Raw genomic sequence first — 21,479 nt, 5'->3', positions numbered from 1 at the left:
CTATCTTTTTTTCTCGTTGGAGATCGTTTTTGTGTTTACCGACGGCGAGTCAGTGACATTTCGTCGTCTGGAAGAATGCTATTGATCGCGATTAATGGTGTGTTACGGAACTGAGTTATTTCCTGTGGATAATATGCTTCCTGTTATGGCTTTATTCATTTGCGTCCGTTGCTCTATAGGCTGTTAAATGCATAAAATTTTCCGGATTCTGGCCCCCCTTTCGGTTTTTGGACAAATGCCTTCTATCAATCACGGTCCCATTATAATACGCTCAACTCGCTAAAAATGTCCCTTTGTGTTGTTCTCGTTTTAAATGCTACAGATGGAAATGCGAGTATTTTCCTTGTGAAAGTACATGAGAAGTATTTTTAATTAACAAGTTGCCAAAAAAAAATATATTAATTCGATTTTTTAACTACTGGCAAGACTTTCAGAATTTTCCGATATTATCTGTTTTGTGATGTAAAGTATATTTTTTATTTTTTTTATTTTTTATTTTACATATATACCAGGAAGGCCTTACAGGTAAATCCCAATGCGCCTTCCTGGCCAATTACAAATACAAATGCAGCATTTTTTTTATTATAAGTCGTTGAATTGCGAGACACTGAAAAAACTCGCAAATTAACGAGACATCTATGAATTGTACATAAATTTTTATTGTACATCCATCAAATTTCAAATAGTGGTGACATAGTAGGTAGGAAGGATTTTTAGCCAATTTTTTTTTTCCGGGAACCGTTTCAACAATGAAATCAGAGAAAATTGGCAAACTCTGATAGGAAACGATCAACCTGGAGTCACAAATCCAGGTCTGACCAACAGCATACTCTGAAAAATTCATTTTTCATTCAGGGATTGAACCCGGCACCTTCTTGACGGTAAGCAGAAGCTTAACGTCCGAGCTATGCTGCTGGCTATGTAGTTGTTCAGATGATTCTATAGAAAATATGCACCGTCATATAATATTATTCAACTTTTTGATTCATTTCTAACCACTTCGGGAGGTCACAGTTATCTAATGGAGAAATGCTCTTCCAAGAAACCGCGACTTATCAAACTGTAAAAATCCTTGCAATGATGAGTGAGGTACATATGTATGTATGTATGTGTCAAAGTTGACTGTTGATAAAATGGTTCCATATAAATTGGCATTGACAAATCTTAACTGTGTAATTTTTTACGTGTTCTTCCTGTTTTATTTTATGTTCCTTTCAATTTCTATTGTGAAACTACTGAAAATCTTCAGTAGTTTCATAATAGATATTGAAAGGAAAGTAATCACTTTCAAAAATACCACTCAAACTTGAATATAAAATAAAATTCTAATTTGGTGAATGAAAGTATGTATATAATTTATCACGTATTGTCCAATAATGACAATTCTTCAAATACATAATTGGCTAGCGGAAAAACAACAATTCGTTTAAGTGGAATACTTTTTTCTATTTTCTAATTGGTATTTTTTTAACAATCGGAATTTTCCAATCCCGTTTGATAGACGCAGAATCCAATAGTCGAAAGGCTTTTGTGACTTCTTTCCATCCTATTTTTCTAATACAATTAAAACGTTAATCTGCTATAAATATAATATGAAGAACTGATTCGAAAGCTTACATACGATCCGTCACTTTGGATTGTAAAAACAAAAATAAACATACAGAAAAAGAAAGTTTAAAGTTTTTATGAAAAGATTTATCGCAAAACAGTTATTGGTGATTCACAGAGATGTTTTGTGCCGTTGCCAAATTTCCAGTGTTTTGCAATTGTCGTTTGGAAATATTTGACACAGACCTTTGAGTATTTTTATCGAGATGTATTTTTCATCAAAAATACCCGGCAAATCCTTGAGCTTCTATTAGCCAACGGTGTATTTTTATTACAATAAAATAGGTGGACCGTCAGGTGTGTTGCGGTTTTTTTTTTATATGGACATTATCTTCCGCACGCCGTCTACTCAGCATAAGCAAATGAACATGACGGGGTTTCCCTCTGATCAGCACCCCTCGAGCACGTTTCTAAACTTTGTCCTCGGACTTTGGTTCGTGTTTGTGTGCGTGTGACCGCGAAAGTGTCCAGATATTTAAAACCTGCATAGGACGGTTGTGTCGTCCCGACTGCGAGATGGTCCCGGAGTAAAGAGGGGGGCGCCAGCCTCCCGAAATAACGCCCCAGCGTCTGAATGTCGCGCCAAAATGTACTTGAAGATTGTGCCCCACACTCAAGTATCTAAACAACTGTAGGCATTCCACAAACGTGTCAAAAATCGCTCCAAATCAATCGATCCAAAGACTGAACCCCAAAAGTTAGCAAAGTTAGCTGAAAACAATGATAGTATTTTAGGCTCGATGGGTACCTGTGGCGGCTTTTACTGTTTTGGACTAAAATTTAATAATAACCTATGAGTGAAGTAAAAATATATATATGTATATGAGAGATAATGAGAACCTATAATGAAAATTATATAATATATGGGTCTACCTCACGGCACCGAAAGTGAAAAGGTCGAAAAAGCGAATATCGGAAGGCAAAGATCTAAAGTCGAAAATTAAAAAAAAGGGTGCATGGTAAACGGTACTTTGTATATATGTATAATATATATCAGTGGCATGCGGTGAAATTATCTCTTTTAGTCATACAGCCTTGTTTAATGTGCGCGCGCAGGATACGGGAGGAAAAGCCTGCTCCTCTTGTTCCTCTTGTATCCTGCTCGCGCAAATTAAGTGAGGATATACGACGGGGGGAGAAAGAGTTTTACCGCACGCCACTGATATGTATGTATATACTAACCGTTTTTCATATGTATGCATGGTAAGGCTTCCAATCCCGGAATCCCGGGATCCCGGTGTTTTCTGGTACCGTGAATACCGGTGCTGAAACTAGTCTGAATACCGGGATTACGGTGCTGGCAGAAATTTCTTTAAAAATAATATGGAAAAATCGTGTAACAACATTATACACCGAACAATAACAGTCATAATTAGTCACCGGAGCCTGAGGGGGCCGTGTATTGTTCAAAGGTTGTAAATGCATTGTTAAAGGTTTGCCGAACAATGGATAGCACTGTGACTAGGTACCTCTAGTCATAATACATTTGTTTGCACTGAAGCGTTTCACCCCAGCTCGCCGTTTCCCCGAAATATTACGCAAGGCCTGAATTGTATTGCAGATTTTATCCTCAACTGCAATGATATTCGAAGCATATTGACATTTATTTTTATTTTTATGAGACCTGTGTTATTTAGGATCGAATATGATTTTCTCAGTCATACAGAGGATTTTCAAGTGTTTAGATCTCGTTACGCGGTGTGTGTTGTGCTAAGACGCTGTTGTTTCTGTTAATTATCTATTTTGATGTAAGTACATTTTATTATAATATTTATATGTCCAGTTCTTCGATATATACATAGTACTATAAACTATATTAAAATTAATTATTGAATAAAATTCGTTGGTGTGATATTTTTTTTACGTAATGTCAATTTAATTGGAGTTTTTATATTAGATGGAATGTTTCGTTTAAGCTAACTTTGAACTTATTTTAAAATAAAAATTAAATTCAGATCTGTATAATAAAAATAAATAAACGAAATACTGTGTATTATATATTTTTTTCATATAGTACATAGCATTCTATATTATTTCTATTTTAATAAGATTTTAAATGTATGTGTAATTGAACTTTTTTTTTAAATGTATGTGCAATTGAACTTTTTTTCCTTATACACTGGAATCCCTGTGCTAGCACCGGGATCCCGGGATCGAAATTTCCCAGCACCGCAATCCCGGTGCTGACGAAACCTTCCGGGATTGGAAGCACTAATGCATGGTAAACGAACTTTTTTGACTTTTTCACGGTCACCCAATAAAAACACATATTTTCAAACTAGAATATTATTATCTTATGATTTTTTTGTGTCTATTTCTTGCTTAACGTCTTTTTTTCGTCTTACTTAAGTCAAATTGTCTAGACTTCCATTGTACATCGTCATTCGTGACGTTACATACCTGTCAGAAGCTGTCATTCGACATATCGAATTTATTTGAATCATATGAATCAGCTCCCTTCTGAATTTATTCTCAGAATTGAAAATCATTTTAAACAATCGATATTTGTGTCATTGCAGCTAATACATATGTATAATAATACTTCAAATTTCGTTTGAAAATTGAGGTGAAGTAAATATTTACTTCCATCATGTTCAGATATAATGATGTACAATTTAAGACCAAGATGAACAGTTCAATTGAAACATTCCTTCCCATTTTTGCCAAGCTTACAATTTTTTTTACAGAATCTTTGCTAATAACGTTTATAAATTCGCTTTAGTTAGAAGCAAAAAAATGTTTTTACAAATACATATTTTCCTAATTTGGCTCTTGACTCGATGCATAACATTAAATACTGTCGGTTTCCGACCCCTGGTGTGCGATATAGAGAATTTTCACGAAAATTAGTTTTGGCTCGCGCTTCAAGTAAGCCGCGCAACTCTAACTAATTAATTATCCGCAATTTATGATGTCCGCATGTCAGCGAATGCGAATCATTCTCTTTGAAAGCTTGTGAAAAAGCGTAACGATCGTAACGATTATTGCATATTATCCGATACGTACGAGGATGATCCATTATTTATTCTTCGAAACAAGTCTTCTAATGATTACAATCAATTAGTATTGGGATTGTGCACGTCTCACTTCCTTATAAGGAATTTATATAAACCGTTACGAGCTCGACGCGCTCCGTCGAACCCAAAGACAACGCTCAGACCAATCAGAGCGACGATTTGACCGACCAATCAGAACAGGCCACGCCTCTTCTGAAACTCCGTTTAAGGATACAATTTCACTTACAGGAAATTATATTTTTAGTATTAATTATGGTATGTCTTTAATTTAAAGTCTACATACAAATACTTACAAGACCCAACGACGGATCCAAAAATTTTTCAAGGAGGTGCGGTATTTTGAAAAAATAAATTAATAAATACAATACAAACTTTATATACAAGATGGGCTATGTCTTAGTAGAAACCGATAACTGCGCTTTGCGTTTTTCTCATTTTTACTTTATATACACATACATATAAACATGTTCATGCGAATTTCGAACTCGATATTTTGACTGATTCGAATTCTGAATCGATCACTGATCACGTTTTCATAGTCTATAAAAAATATGTGTGTGTTAGTTTCAATATTTTTACCTCAACCGGAAGTAGTACTTTTACCTAGAGAATTGAGGCTTTTTTATCATTTTGTCAGAAACCTTTGGGGGTATTGAACTAAAATTGCATATCTAGAAGTTTGAGCTGAATACCAGGTTATATATAAAATTTAGTGACAAACCCGTCAACCGGAAGTGGCAGTTTACTCCTGTTCGATTTTTCTTCCACTATTCACGAAAAAATTCGTCCAAATTCTCGTATCAATGTGATATCTCGTATCAACATAATAAAAACAATCATTAAACTTAAAAAAGCGGAAGTGGGATTTTTTCATCTTAGAAAATTCAAAAATATTGTACCCACACGATTTTTTCCACACTTTACAACTTTTCGAGCTTTATATTTCGATAAATCGGTTTTGAATTGAATTCGTAAACCAAGTAGTAATTTTTTAATAAACAATAGTTCATTATTTTATTTTGACCTTTTAAATTATTTCTTTCTTCTTGATATTTCATTTGTATAATATTTATAGTGAATTTAAGTAATACAAAAAATTTGAACAAAATCCGACAACTGAAAGTAGAACTTTTGTCTTGTGTAAGATTCCTTACAATTCGCTCAATTTGTATCGAAAAAGCTCTCTTAGCCGACATACATACATATATACATATGTGAACGTGTATGTATGTTTCATTATCGAATTTTGTTTTTTCGTCCTTATATTCGTCAAATACATAGATAAAGTCGTGGGTTGGTCACATCCGAATTTTTTTCTTTCACATACTGTATTTATTCCAATTATTTTACTAAATGTTATCATCCATTAAAATAATATTTGCTAAATGTGTGTAAAATGCAAACAATAAATGTATATTATATGTATGTACATGTATCTAACAAAAATATATGTTTTCCACGAAATACCCTGTTAGTTAGTGCAGTTGTTGACGTTTTAATTAAATTGGACGCTTCAAATATTTCAAAACTTTTGAACTCCCGTACAATTTAAAAAGCTTAAATCGCTTTTATTTCTAGTCTAATGAAGAGTGGATTTTGACAGGTTAATCCAAAACTATCACCGTGTCATTCCTGGAAAAGATGAGTGAGCCGTCACATTTGGCAAACAAACAAACGAAATTGTTATATAAATTTTTCTATGATGATTAATTAAAACAGAATGCATACTCGATAACATAAATAAGTTATATATTTTATATATATATGTATATTGCTGTAAGTAATATGTTATAAAATTCTGTAACTATTTTTAGCCCGATACATTTCAGAGCTTTCATCCGATCGAGTATTGACTTGTGATTTTATTATATTTCATCTGTCGAATTTCGAATCTGTGACGTCCATTTATGACGCAAAATTCATCCAGGGTCTATATTTGGAGCTACTTTGAGGTTGAAGGTTATTCGCTGGTCCGGGAACCGAGTCGCTCTCTATCGATCAGTTACGAACGATGTACGTAGGAAGATGTATAAAATTCCAACTCGCTTCAGCGCCAACGTCCTTGGTGTTCCCAGTCTGGAATCAAAAGGATTTCAAGGATGCGAAAAGGTCGCGACTAAACCAATTATTTTTGTCCCTTCGGTTGACGTATGCCTCCAAGGGATTAGTCGCTTTATACCCATACATATTTACATATATACTACGGATTGTGTAATAGTAGAATGCTATCGGTCTCGATTTTGAATTCAGGGCACGCAAGTTATGTAGATACTGTGATAGTCATTGTTTGCATTATATGTATCTAAATGCATATGTATATAGATCCGTAAAAGTTTGCTAATTAGTCATCGTATTGCTGAAGTTGGCAAAATTCGGTATGCGCTTTTTTATTATATCTGTTTTTCTTATACGTCCGTTATCTGGGCTATAAATCAGAGGAAACTGTGTTTACCAAAGTGTGATCCACGGCCATCATTGTTTCCACGAATATAACTAATTATTTTTTTATTCAGAAGGTCGTAGATGAATAGTCTGGAATTCATGAATATCATCTCAGAAGTATCAACTATTTTAATTAATTATACTACACAGTCGCCCGGTGTACAAAAAGTCGTGCCCGTAGTTTTTAGCTGTTTAAATACGTCCGACTGCACGCACGAACCCTGTCGTTGGCCGCCACGTCTTCAGTAGGGCGAAAACACACTGAGTGATATGGGACGTCACGTCCCTGGCTTGTAAACAGTGGGTGTTTTCCAAACCAAATTCGGGTGTAGTTGCACGTGCAGAATGCATATGCTTGGGAGGTAGCACGCATATCCATATACAACCGCAAATTTCTCCTACATTTCTTCAAATATGGGATTCACCATTATCGACCACTGTCAAGCAAAGCTAATTACAAGGATAAATTATCACCGAAAACACTTCAGGGGGTGATTTTTGGGACTGTGTATCATATATATGGGCTAGGGGTTCTGTATTTTTTCGCATGTTTAAAATTATCTAAAAAAAACACTTACCACTCAGTGTATTTTCGCCCTTACTCGTGCCGTCTCGCTGTTTATTTTATTTATTTATACAAGTATACACCCATTATTATTTTTACATCTATGGTCAAACCGTAAATTGTAAACATCGATAGACAATTGTGTTTATGTCACAGTGAAATTATATTTCAAGTGAAAATATATTTTCACTGACGTTTCAGTGAAATCATAACCAGTTACATTTTCAGGGTTGGTTTTATTCATTTAAGATTAGATTGTTAGGGTTGGTATTATTTAAGGGTTAGGATAGGTTAGTTTAAGTCAGCGTTGGCCCTATTCAATAAATAAATAAAGTTTGGGTTGTTAGGGTTAAATTTATAGAGTTAAACGTTGTAAATTCATTGTTTGATACATTTTCACTGCTTAAATTGGTGAAAATATATGTTCACTAATAATATGCTTTCACTGTAACATGTATACAGTATTGTAGCGTGGACGTGTAAAAGGGTTTCCGGGATCGGGGTGAAAGACGCAGCATTGTAGTAGAGGCAGTTTATTGTGCTTGATCATTCGGCCTGCCAGCTCCGAAAGCAGCACGTACCAAAACCGCCTAATATTTATACCCATCAGGTACTCTCCGCACAGAGATATCATTGGTCAATGGATCGCGAGACCTTATTGGTTGTTTATATACGGCTCATTTATCTAGCGCCAATCACCTAATCTCTACGTTACAGTATCTTAAAGACATCTATGAACAAATTCGATTAATTCATGTTACGAAGTGGGTAGCATGTTTATATTATCAGAATTTTGCGAGAGACGGGAAAGGTTTTTGAGAATTTGGAAGAACCGTTTCAATGAAATTATATAAATTGGCAAACTTCGATAGGAAACGATCAACCTAGAGTCACATACATAGTACATATATATCCAATGTCTGGCCAGCAACACCGGGTCAGAGAATGAACCCATGACCCATAATAATTTTTTTTAAAGCTGGCTTTTTCTAGGTCGTCTAAGCATACATACATGAAGCCAGTGGCTTAATCGATTAGTACTAAGTAGATAACTACATTAGAACTTTATGTATGAAGACAGCTGTTCGTTCAAGATCTAGTATTCATACGGATTCATTGCTATTCGAGTGAATGACTTAGTTTAGATACAATTTGAAAAAAACATAAATGTATCCATCATCAATTATAAAATTGGAAAACAGAAGTAAACACTCGAATTCATACTTTGCTGCATTTGTGAATCGTTTTAATATTGAAATTCAAGCTATTGTTATAGATGACGTCGTGTAGAAAAGTGACGTTCGAAATTTTACAAAATACAACCCCTCGTGTCAGGTGACAGCCATGACAAGATAGTTTGTCTAAATTTGGTCTCGATTAGCCAAAAAACATTTTTTAAAAAAACAGATGGGGTGTTTCTTTCTGGCGATCTTTGAGAGGCACTGATATTGAAATGAAAAAAAATGATAATGTGGGTGTTCAAATACGTGTGGGATACGGCAGGCAAAGCAACCCACCACCTTTCAGTGTCTCAACAGGTAATCTATTCATACATTAGTTGCACATTTACAATGTCAATTTACGAAATTGTTGAAAATCCGAATGATAAAATTGCTTTTGATTTTCATATGTTCGTTATCAAATTTACTAATCATCACTCGTCGAGATCGAATTAGCCCAGACGCTACAGCTTGATGACAATTGAACATTCGTGTTGCTCTCGAGACAGATGCGGTCCTTGACCAAGTTTTTCAATCTACATACTAACGTTTATTTATTGCAATAGTTTTCTGCGTATTTTGTTGTATTTTTGCATTGTTGCAAGGATGAGTTAACATTTCGATTAGTTGTGGTCTAATTGCAAAGTTTTGTCCCTCGAAATAGACATTGTTTCTACTGTCACATGAAGGTGAAATGTGTTGCATTTTTGTGCCAAACATCACCTTAATGGCTTTCTATTTTCTTCTCTTCCAAAATATATTTTCTTACGCTTCCGTCAAGTATTTCACACCGAATTACTGAAACACTGAAGATAACATATTTTCACTTACGATGTTTTTTTTTCTTAACGCTTTTCAAATTTGTCACCTGTTTAATTGACGTGCTTAACTTTTTTCGTGGTTTCTTTTGTATTTGTTTTTTTTTATAATTCGAAAAAAGTTTCAACGTCAACGGGTGTCAGAAATATTTAGCTTTCATTCTTGATTTTAGTTTGAGGTTATCGCTCCACACGGAAATCGCATTTGTTAATGAAGTTAGACGTAAGAACATCTTGAAACACAATTAACGAATTGAATTTGAGGTCATCGTGACATTTTTTAATTCTGAATTTAACTTAATAGAAACGATGATGACATATGTGGAAACCTTCCTGTTGATCCACTTTTATATTTTAAGTCATTTTCGAGTGTTCATATTCGTATGTATGTATATTATTATTATAATAAATGGAATTTATTGCCTGTAAGTACATATTACATGTTGTATCTAAATTATCTTTTGAATTCATCGGTGTAATATTTCATGTAAACATTAGGTTTTACAAATTACCGTTTGTACAACACTGGTGTAGGCGAGTCGTTTAAATTTGATTATCCGATGATGGGTGTAACAATATTTCTTCAATTGATCTATCATTACGGTAGTATTCAACCTTTTTTTCTTATACATATAATTTTATGTCCATTATGACTTACTAATATAGGTTCGTTTATACCGGTACAACTCAAACCGGCATTTGCACGTAAACAGCATTACGAATTATCGTTGTATAAGTGAAACTAATAAAAACCCTGTAAAAAATAATCGTTAGTACATTCAATATGGACACATTTATATGCTCCGTAATTTGTATGTGACGTATCCGAAACAACAGTAACCGACATGATCTACTCGGTGTCACAACAAAATGAAAACATAATGTCTATGGACAAAATGATTACACCACATGATGTATGTACATACAATAAACATTAATATGTTCAAAAACGAATTTTTTAACGAAAAAAAATGTACCGTGATGAAAATATATACACGTCCTTTGACATATTAATAAATAAATATTAGATAAGCCAATCTAATCGAAATTTAATCATAAATAACAAAATCTATCATAACAACTTTCGAATTCTCCATACTAATAAGAAAAAATATATTTTTTCATTTTCTTTATTGGGAACCTTATTTTCTTTATAGTGAATTCACCTTTAGTGGGCGTGATTTTTTTTTTTACATTAAATTTAAAGTGTTGGTCGTTATAACTATTTATTAACAGCAATTGTAAATGCTTTTCCCAATCAACAGAATATTAGAGTATGTTCAATCTCGTTCTATTTGTCATCCAAGGCTTGTTTTTTTTTTAATACAATGAGCAGACTTGGGCGGCCAAAATGCTTTTACCCATAAAAAATTGTTAGACTATTGTCATCCTTTTTATTTTGGCTCTCTTGCTTTGTAGAACAATAATGAACCATTTTTTGTGGGTAAAAGAAACTTGGCCGAAGATCTCTGATAATGACTTATTAAAAGTACCACAATGATCGTAAATTCATATTTTAAAATATATAATCAATGTAAGTAAGAAGACATATGTATGAACGTTTTGTGTATGTACATTATGTCACGAAATTATTTTGTCCGTAGACATTATGTCGCGTTAACATTTCGTCCGTAACCATTTAGTCGCGTTATCATTTTGTCGTAAACGTCTTGTTGTAGACGTTGTGGAACCGATCTATTAATATACAGCAGTACATGTCGCCGAAACGTAAAGTTATCTCGGTATCAGTAAATTACAGACCTTGAAGAATCCCAGTCCGAAAACACATCCGAAATTTAATTTAATTAAAATATATCATATTTGAAAGACGTCCTCCCATTTGAACAATCATGTAGAATGTTTTCAGATTTAAAAATAGACTATGAATGAAGCTGGGTATATTGGTTTAAGATACTGCGTGAAATTATAAATTGCATACAATTTAAATATTGTTATCCTTTTAAATGAGTTATTGAAGGATGACTCTTTCCCTTTCAAAGAACGCCAACGCTTACTGTTGAATGACTTAACGACCAACTGTCAAAGTGTATAATTTGTAACGTGGAACGACTTCAACCTGTAAAATCATCAATCTCAATCAACATTACGAAGATTCTTGGAAGCTATTCAATTTCAATCTATAGAGGTTTTTCCGCACAAACACCCCTTTGATGATGTATTTTTCCCTTTGAAAAATTTGATTAAATTACGCACAAATTCGATAAGCATTGTTTCGCACATGTGTGTCATTTTGGCGGCCTTTAATTTTTTTATTATCGGTTTTGGGTGGGTGACCTTTAGCGTAGGTAGATCGGGAAAAAAAACAAGCAGCCAAGCGTTTCTCAATATGTGCACATCTTGTCATTTAACTCGGTTAGTGTGAATCCGATCGTTTCAAGTCTACTGTACAAAATTGCATTTGAAAGCAATCTTCTTGGCTTAACGAAGTAAACCATATTTTATTAGGTGTACGGAGGCCAAGAATATGACTGATTAATTTTCGTCTCGTCACATAAATAGTTTGCCAATATTGTCGATGTTTGAAAATAATCATTTTATGAGTATGCCGTTTGTAAATCGTATATTCAGACTTTATCAAAATTTTCTTGACTAGAATCGGCTTCTTCTGAATGTTTTCATTTTTGTTTTTTTAATATATACTTTTACCATGCTGCCATTACAGTTTGCCCCAAAGCTACACCTATGATTTTGAACTTACATATACATATGTATATAAATTTTTATAGATTATAAATTTGAAATTATATTCAAATGGTTCGGTGATTACTGGTCACAAAGTACTCATCACAAAGTCACTAAAATCTCTATAACGGAACATCTGGCAGCCGAAAAGTCCATCATACCAACGATAACTATCATACTAACGAGAACTTGACTGCCAAATATTGTGTATTCGCGATTTTCATGGCAAAAATTGTCTTTGTGACCACCGCAATGTGACGAATAGTCCAATTACCTATTCAAAACGGTTTCCATAATGAAATCAGATAAATTGGCAAACTCTAATAGGAAACAGTCGACTTTGAGTCACAAATATCCAATATTCAATTCAATATAGTTCAGATCAGGGCTCGTACCTGGGACCTTTCGGTTTTTAGCATTAAAGCAACCATCGAGCTATACTGCTAAGGCTTCTTTATTTGAAATGTTGAAAAGTTATACATGTAAATATACATTTACATATAGTAAAGGTGTATTTGTTTTGTTTTAGATCTGGCAAGATGGTGGTGGGCGAGCCAAAACGGAGTATTATGGAGGGCATAGAAAATACAGGAGATGTAAGATTACATGACCACAGACTTAGATTAAAACAAAGGTATGTGTGTTTGTTTTTATACACTTTTTGATAGTGTAAATGTGTCTATTAATGTTTTTGATGTTTGAATATAGATTTGATATTATAAGAAAACTTGGCCAAGGAACTTACGGCAAAGTTCAATTAGGAATAAATAAAAAAACTGGCCAAGAGGTTGCCATTAAAACAATTAAAAAATGTAAAATAGAAACAGAAGCAGATCTGGTTAGAATTCGGAGAGAGGTGCAAATTATGTCCTCCGTTAGGCATCCCAATATTGTACACATTTATGAAGGTTTGTCTGATGATTTAATTATCATTGAATTTTGATTCAAATTTTATATGCGTACTGATTTTTTCATATTTTTTAGTTTTTGAAAATAGTGAAAAAATGATATTAGTTATGGAATATTGTGCTGGAGGTGAATTATATGATTATCTTAGCCAACAAAAAGTTTTACAAGAAGATGAAGCTAGAAGGTATTGTTTTTAGTGTTATTAATTTATTATATACTAGTGGTTTTACTCGGTATTTGTAATAATATAAACCGCTTAAACATGACTTATCTTATAAGTAAACATTTGATTAAATTTATTTGAATATTCATTTGTTATTTTATTAAATTGAACGTCATGGATTCTACGAACCAAATAAACATACATACAAAGTCTCTTTCTAAATTATATATTAGATAATCTTATAAAATAACTCTTTCTGTTTTAGATTATTTCGACAAATAGCCACAGCAGTTTATTATTGTCATAAACACAAAATTTGTCATAGAGATCTCAAATTAGAAAATGTCTTATTAGATGAACACGGTAGTGCAAAGGTAATTATTACGTTTGTCTATTGTAATATTTATTGATACCACCCGGCTTCGTCAAACAACGAACTGTTATTGTTTTATTTATACATAATGCTTTTTCTATATTTAAATTAATGTAATTATCTCAGATTGCGGATTTTGGATTATCAAATGTTTTTGAAGAAAGACGATTGTTGTCAACGTTTTGTGGCTCACCTTTATATGCTTCTCCGGAAATTGTTAAAGGAACACCTTATATTGGTCCAGAGGTATATTATTTTTCACGTCAATGTTTTTTTTTCATCTTATTTACATATATTCGTTTATTTATAAATATTTTATTATTTTTATAGGTTGATTGTTGGTCATTAGGCGTTTTATTATACACTCTCGTATATGGAGCAATGCCTTTTGATGGTTCAAATTTCAAACGCCTAGTCAAACAAATCAGCACAGGCGACTATTTTGAACCGAAAAATCCATCATGTAAAACAAATATACATATACTCTAAATTAAAATATATTTTGTATACTAATTGCGAAACTATTTATAATTTGTCCTCATTAGCTGCTTCTCCTCTTATAAGGGATATGTTAACAGTGGATCCCGTTCAAAGAGCTGATATTACACATATCTGTGATGATCCGTAAGTTTAAAATGAACTGTACATATTTACAATAAAAAAAAAATACTAACTTTTTCATGTGTAATAAAATTACTTTCTAGTTGGGTGAATAAAGGCTCAGACGTGTCTTGTTTAGAACTCGCTGAAGCCTTAGCAAATGAAACACCTGTTCGTCTTGACCTATTATTATCTTTAGCGCCACCGCCAATTCACGGAAGTGACAAACTAGTTGTGACCGACGAAGTAATGATCATTATATTTTATTTTATTTTAAATTACATGTATTTTTAGAATTGAATAAATGATCAAATCTTGATTTTTTTTATTAGATCACTAGTGCCGGTCCTGATGGATCTCCAGCTCGCTCAATGTCTGTAGCAAATGTAGATAATTCAGCTGAACGAAGAATATTAGAAATGGTTGCAGGTATGTGAAAAAATTTGCTAAATAATTTATAAATTTTTTTTGTGTAATATATATAACGTATTTTATTTTTATTTTGTAGAGGGTGGCACTGATGCTATTAAACCATCACCAACTCGAACAATTGTCAGTGCCGAACAACAACCCAAACGAAAATTGGAAACTACCGTTTCCATGGATAGTGCTCCTAGTCAAAGAAAAAAAGAACGCACTATAAGGTATTTTCATTTTATTTAAGACATGTTTTTCTTTGTTCTAGATTGAATTATTTGTATTCTGATAAATATTTGTTTATAGATCAAGTAGCATATCACAAAACGCTAATAATTTAAATGATGCTACACCTGCGCCAGGCGATGAAAGTGATGAAGCTGCAGAGATTCAAAGAGATGCTTCAATGAAGAATGAGAAAGAATTTGAAGTTAATGCTACCGCAATTGAACCCACGCCGCAAAATGTTCCTAAAAGAGAGTTATCACAACCTAAAGAATCGTCTAAGTTAGAAAGTCCACCATTAAAAACAAACATGAGCCAACTCACCATGGAAATTCCAAAAGAAGTTTCACCTGTAGCGTCCGTAGCTCCTACAGAAAAAAATAAAATTTCTCCAGTGAGTGAAACCATCATTTATTATCTCCAGATAATTTTCTATCCACACCTGTATCGTTTTAACTCATTCAATTTTTACTTGCAGTAACCAATTAATATTAATTGTTACATATGTACACTTTTTAGTTTAAAAATATAATATTTATAGCTCATTCCTTTGATCTAAAAGTCAAAAGTTAATGCATGAATTTGCTGGAGAATTATGCATTCGTTGCCTTTACTAGCCTCATCATTTCCATTTTTGTCACTAATTGCAATACAGGTGGCTGTGCATGCAAATAAGGAATCCAAAAATGATATCAAGTCTAAGGATCCTCAGCTTAAGGAAAAGAGTGTTTCTTCAACAAAACCTGTCGTTACCATTAAGAAAAAAATTGTTCCAAATTCTGTCAAAAAAGATGATAAACCTAAAAGTACAGCTATCAAGGTATCTACAATACTTTCTCCAAAAGATAAAAATCAATTGATACGTTATTAAATTGAAGTTTTAAACAGTTATATTAATTTTTGACATTCAAATAAAACATTATCAGTCCTTGTACTCAAATATTGTATGTATGTGTGTGCATACATGTGTGTGATATATCTTTATAGTTTACTAATTTTACAGGAAAAATCACCACCGCGAAAATCAATAGAAAAAGATATAGCCGGTCGTGTACTGGTGCCTGATAAAAAACCTGAACCTGCTAAAGTTGAGGAAGCAGCTGCACAAAATGATGTTTCTTCGGCAAAACAACCAACTGAAAGGCGACGGTCAAGAATTTTAGATGCCGCTGAAAAATTAAATAATTTGAGCATACAACCTAACCAACCTACGAATGATAATACTTCAAGTCCACCGCCTGCTAAACCCAAAAAAGTGATAATTCCAGGTAAATTCCCAACATCCATTGTAAAACTTCATGTTTTTCAGACAATATTAACTTAATGTACACTATTCTCATTAGGTGTCAGTGTAGGAAGTTTCAAGGAGCAATTTGAAAGGAGAGCCTCACTTACGTCCGGTAGCATTCCCGTTTCCACCAACGAAGTTAAAAAACCTGCTGTTAAAACTGTGCAAAGTCCAACTACGCCAACTTCTGCCGCAAATAAAATGCTAGCCAACAAAAAGATGCATAGTGTAGATTCTGAACATCCCGATCCAATTGTTCCAAATAATGTCAATAAAGAATCACCTAATGTTAGATTACAACATATCGGTGTTGAACCAATAGCACAGGTAAACAGGAGACGATCTTCTTATTTGTTTTTCGACTTTGTGTAAGATATTTTGACCATTAATTATGATTTTAGCCTAAAGAAGAACCTGTGAAGGTCGTGCCAGAAACGAAAAGACCAGCAATAGTCGAAGTGAATAAAATATCTAAGCCACTTCACAAGAGCGTGTCTTTGAAAGAACCTTCTAAACCAGACACGATCCACAATAGTTTATCGTTAGAAGATGCCAGAAGGTTTGCTTTCATTTTTCTGGAATAAATATGTATGTACGTTGCTAAAACATATATTTTTAATTATTGTATTTGAACTTTGTAGAAGCTTACAACAATCCATGGCACTTTTAAGCCAAGCTAAAAGTGAATCAAAAACATTGGATAGCCCGGAAGATGAAAGGCAAAAGCAGCTCAAGACGGCACGGGAAATAATTTCTAATGCCATTGGAGATGAAACAGTCGGAAAGAAAATTAACCGACTATGCATGGGTATTTAAACATGGACTCACATATTTATGTATATTAATTTTCATTTAACTCATTACAAATGTTTTATTTCATATTTGAACTTTTTCAGGTGGAAAGCCACCAGTTCCGTATGGAAGCAGTGGTCGTAGCGCTTCTGGTAATATTAGTTTAAGTAGTTTGAATTCTTTACCTAGTTCTCCTCCAATTAGTCCTCCACATTCGAGAGTACTAGTCCGCGAAAGTCCTGTAAAAACTTTCCGCACTGAAGTACAACACAAAGTGGACGACGTTAGAAACAAATACTTGCCAAATTCAAGGTACATACATAGACAATGTATAAGATTTATAATAATTATATCAAATTCGTTCAATTTTAACATACATACCTTACTCCGTTTTGTCAATTAGGGGTGGTTCAGTCGAACGCATCATACCTATTCAATTTGCTGAAACTGTCCCCAAAACGTCTTCCGGTCAATTGCCATATCAAAGACACAATACAACACCATATAGGTAAAATTTCGAATGATAAATATTTTTTATATAACAACGAAATATATGAAAAAATAACAATATTGTGTTTATAGATTTAGTTCACTTCCGAGAGGTTGTACACCCGATTATGATTCAGAGCAATTTACTCAACGTTCTACGCCAGCTACCCCTGCTATCAACCAGCAGTCTACGCCATCTACCCCTGCTATGAACAGGTCGGAGCCGATCAAAAAGAGTCCTAGGGAGTTTATTATACCAATCGCCGTAGAAGGAAAAGGCTATGTAACACCTCGACAAGGAAGTCTTGAACCGAGTGAAACACCAACCAAAATCACACCACCAACTATGGGCTTCCCTTCACGTTTCTCAAAACCTAGAAGACTGAGGTTACAAAATAATTCAACTTCTAATTATCTTTTTAAAAAAAAGTTATTTGAACTGAATACTAATATTTCATATTTTACAGCTCTCTTGTTAGCGGAGGTGAATCTGAAGATGATGATGACTTACATATGCACCGATTGAGGTGTGTATTTTATAGTTTGTTAAATAATTTAAACATTTCCATTCATCAAATATAATTATTAATTATCCTTGTTTAGGAGTTCGCGAAGAATACGCGCAGATGCTGAAAAAGAATCGGTCAGTTCTGGAGAGGAAGATGACGATGAAGGCTTCGAATTGCTTACTGCTGAAAATCTATTTTCGACACTACTTGATAGGGTTTGTACTATTGTTTTGTTTATTATCCAAAATGATTATTTATCAAAATTATATTTTTAATTATAATAATGTTTCATATAGGTACGCAGTCTCACAAATAAACTAAATGGAGAAGAAGGTACAGGATTTCCACAGCATTCCCTCTTCAACAACCTCCATTCACAATTTTTCAATAGGTACTTTTTGCGTTCCTTTTATATTAATTAATTAAAATTTTGGCTTTTTTTTTATTATAATTATGTACTAATTTATTATTATATATTTTTGTATAAATTATTATCATTATTTTGTTGCCAAAAAAGCTTTCTTTTAACAACCACCTTTTTCCTGCTAATGATTAAAAATTTAATTTTGCTTTCAAAACAGCCCCCACTTACCCAGGAAGCACAAAAGGCATGATATAATGTAAGTGCTTTTTATTTAACATTTTAACAACTGAATAAATTCTATAAACATACTTAATGAAATTATCCAATTAATCAAAATACAAAATTATGTTTTTTTTTAATTTGATATATGTACATGTATGTATATTGTACGTAATATGAATTAATAATACGATATCTAAAATATAATATATATCTTAAACTGTTTTATGGAATGCAGCATACATAAGGTTAAAACTGAGCGGTCAAGCTCTGAAACGTAAGTGTAGGTATGATTTAGAACTAGAGCTTTTTTTATATTTACTTCACGCAATTAAATATTATTTTTTTACACGGCAGTATTTGTAAAACAACAAAAAATTAAACCATTTGCAATAAATCTATATTTTATTGGGAAATTATTCATTGAATTGTTTTTTATATTGTACATTCTTAGCTCTCGTTTGTTGTATTATCGTAGTTTATTTTATTTTTACTGCGACTAGAATTGGGATATGCATATATTTTGAATGAAAGCTAAGCTGTTATTAATTTTTTGAATTTTATTTTCATTTTCAAGACGTGAAGGAGCACCTTGGCGTCGCAGCACTTCACGTGACATCAGTTCTAATTTTGATTCTATGTTTCCCAGCCATCCTACTTTCCCAAGAGGTGAGATTGGTAGTTTTGCAACCTCTTAGTGAATTATATGTGTACGTTTGTTATTATAAACATAACAATTACACAATACACTAACATATACATCAACACAATAACGCATACATATAATATATTTTTTTAATACACATTTACATGCAAGCACATTTTTTTTCTGTGCAAGTGTTTGTGTTAGTGTGATTATGTATATGTAATGTCTTGCAATCTAGAATATAATATTTTTATTTGTTGGTTTTTTTATGTTTTTCTTTTTTTTTTAATGAAGAAATTGCACGTTGAGATATAATCGTAGGTATTGTGTTGATTATTGGTGTTAAAATAGCTCTGCTTTCTTTTGTGCTGTTGAAATTGTGATATTTATTTCGTATAACATACCCATTCAAGTTTTAAACAGTGTGGTAAAAAATTGGCATTTTTTCATTACTATGTATACATTTGAAATATGTATGTCTTCTGCATAATAAGTCTTTAAATATTTGAGTTACATCGTTCGTGTCCTCTCAAACTTCTGTGATCTGTTTAAAAATCCCCGTATTGTATTCGATTTCACACAACACAAATTCCTCAAAATTTATCTTCTCGAATTTTCCTCATTGTTGATTTGTGTCATTGTGTGACCCATTAAACCGCCAAATTATATTTCGTTTTTGCTTTTTCATTGCATGTATTTGTATTGTTGATGAAGCATTGTGAGTTTTTAATGTCGATACTATTAAATATCACATATCAACTGAAAATTAGAGTTTGTTAAATATAAATATTCATCGTGCAGCCTCTTTATTATGATTTCAATATTCTAGTTTATTTTTATTATTCTTTTATTTTTAGCATTATATAAAATATTAGAATCGTATATATTTTTTTCAATATTTTTTATACATAATATGTTGATTTAAGTTAATATTATATTTAAAAAAAAAAACAAAAAAAAGATTCGTTCATGTGAAAAATTGTAATTGTTTTAAGAATTACTTGTTAATTATTGTTTTTTCAAATTAAACACAAATACTCACCGTTGGTTCTAAAATGAATAATAATTGTCTGAATATATTAAAAATTTGTGTTTGGTCTGAATTGTATTAATATTTCTAATCAAATAGGTATTTATTGTCAGTAATTTTTTTCATTGCCTAATTCTTAATAGATGTTATCTATTTTTTTGTATGTATGGCTAAGATCTATTTGTTTTTAATTAATAATTGACATTTATATAATTTTTCTTGCTAGCTTTCATTGAAAAATAATTAGTATTATGTAAAGTAGTCTTATCTCATTTTTTTTTATACATACTAATACAATTTCGAAAATATCTATCACATTTTTTTAGTGATTATTTTTTAATTTAATCATACTCATTCGTAAAATAAATAGATTACCATATAAATCTGATGACCATAAAGTTCAACATATTTGATTTGAGGCATGTAATTGGAAATTATACGGTCAAGCAGTTTCTAATTCGATTAAAATAAATTATCGGGGTTGATTATATTTACATATATAATATATTTTAATTTTAAATCAACATCAATATGTGTAAACATTGGAATAAAATAATAACATGAGTCAATCTAACAAATTCTGTGTTTTTTTTTCTTTTTACTAGCTGAAACCTCTTTAAATGTAGAATATTTTCTTAAAAAGTCAATAAACATAATTTATATTCTCTTTATATAATGATAATGATATATAATATAAAGTACACATATATGTAATAAATATGTGTATGTGTGATGTGGTTGCAGTTGGGTTGCGCGTTACTCTGCATGCACCGAATGCAACACCGAATGCCAGCGGGTCAACTAACCACATGCCCCAGTCAAATGCCACAAAACAATAGGTACCACAAATCTTATGTCACCATTTTGTGTTGCAACATCAACTGCTTGGCTCCAAGGCGGACGCTTGGTTATGTTTTATATGTATAAGTATTATATTTAAATATAATATGAATCAGGTATAGATCAATGCTCACCTTACAAGATCAAAATACTAAGGCTTTTTGCTCTTCATATACATATTTCAAATCTTTTAATGACTTTCTCATAGTAATTTTCACAAGTCATTGTGTTTATATATTTTG

General features: G+C 32.4%; 1 protein-coding gene across 1 annotated transcript in view; it reads left to right on the top strand.

Annotated features, from left to right (window-relative positions):
• Positions 1-21,479, top strand: part of Nuak (Nuak family kinase 1) — a 58,664-nt gene that overhangs the window by 31,372 nt on the left and 5,813 nt on the right. Inside the window, exons 2-25 of the mRNA XM_077434973.1 lie at positions 12,903-13,007; positions 13,082-13,281; positions 13,358-13,466; positions 13,711-13,819; positions 13,945-14,064; positions 14,149-14,281; positions 14,364-14,442; positions 14,523-14,664; positions 14,751-14,847; positions 14,927-15,062; positions 15,142-15,454; positions 15,716-15,880; positions 16,064-16,328; positions 16,404-16,675; positions 16,750-16,907; positions 16,990-17,156; positions 17,245-17,452; positions 17,544-17,648; positions 17,723-18,016; positions 18,097-18,156; positions 18,233-18,353; positions 18,435-18,529; positions 18,720-18,758; positions 19,299-19,390. Coding sequence (XP_077291099.1) covers positions 12,913-13,007; positions 13,082-13,281; positions 13,358-13,466; positions 13,711-13,819; positions 13,945-14,064; positions 14,149-14,281; positions 14,364-14,442; positions 14,523-14,664; positions 14,751-14,847; positions 14,927-15,062; positions 15,142-15,454; positions 15,716-15,880; positions 16,064-16,328; positions 16,404-16,675; positions 16,750-16,907; positions 16,990-17,156; positions 17,245-17,452; positions 17,544-17,648; positions 17,723-18,016; positions 18,097-18,156; positions 18,233-18,353; positions 18,435-18,529; positions 18,720-18,758; positions 19,299-19,390 — 3,574 coding nt within the window. The 5' untranslated portion in view covers positions 12,903-12,912. The remainder of the gene's footprint in view (positions 1-12,902; positions 13,008-13,081; positions 13,282-13,357; positions 13,467-13,710; positions 13,820-13,944; positions 14,065-14,148; positions 14,282-14,363; positions 14,443-14,522; positions 14,665-14,750; positions 14,848-14,926; positions 15,063-15,141; positions 15,455-15,715; positions 15,881-16,063; positions 16,329-16,403; positions 16,676-16,749; positions 16,908-16,989; positions 17,157-17,244; positions 17,453-17,543; positions 17,649-17,722; positions 18,017-18,096; positions 18,157-18,232; positions 18,354-18,434; positions 18,530-18,719; positions 18,759-19,298; positions 19,391-21,479) is intronic.

Source organism: Arctopsyche grandis, chromosome 7, assembly GCF_051622035.1.
Source record: "Arctopsyche grandis isolate Sample6627 chromosome 7, ASM5162203v2, whole genome shotgun sequence".
NCBI lineage: Eukaryota > Metazoa > Arthropoda > Insecta > Trichoptera > Hydropsychidae > Arctopsyche > Arctopsyche grandis.
This window is presented reverse-complemented; position numbering and strand designations above follow the sequence as displayed.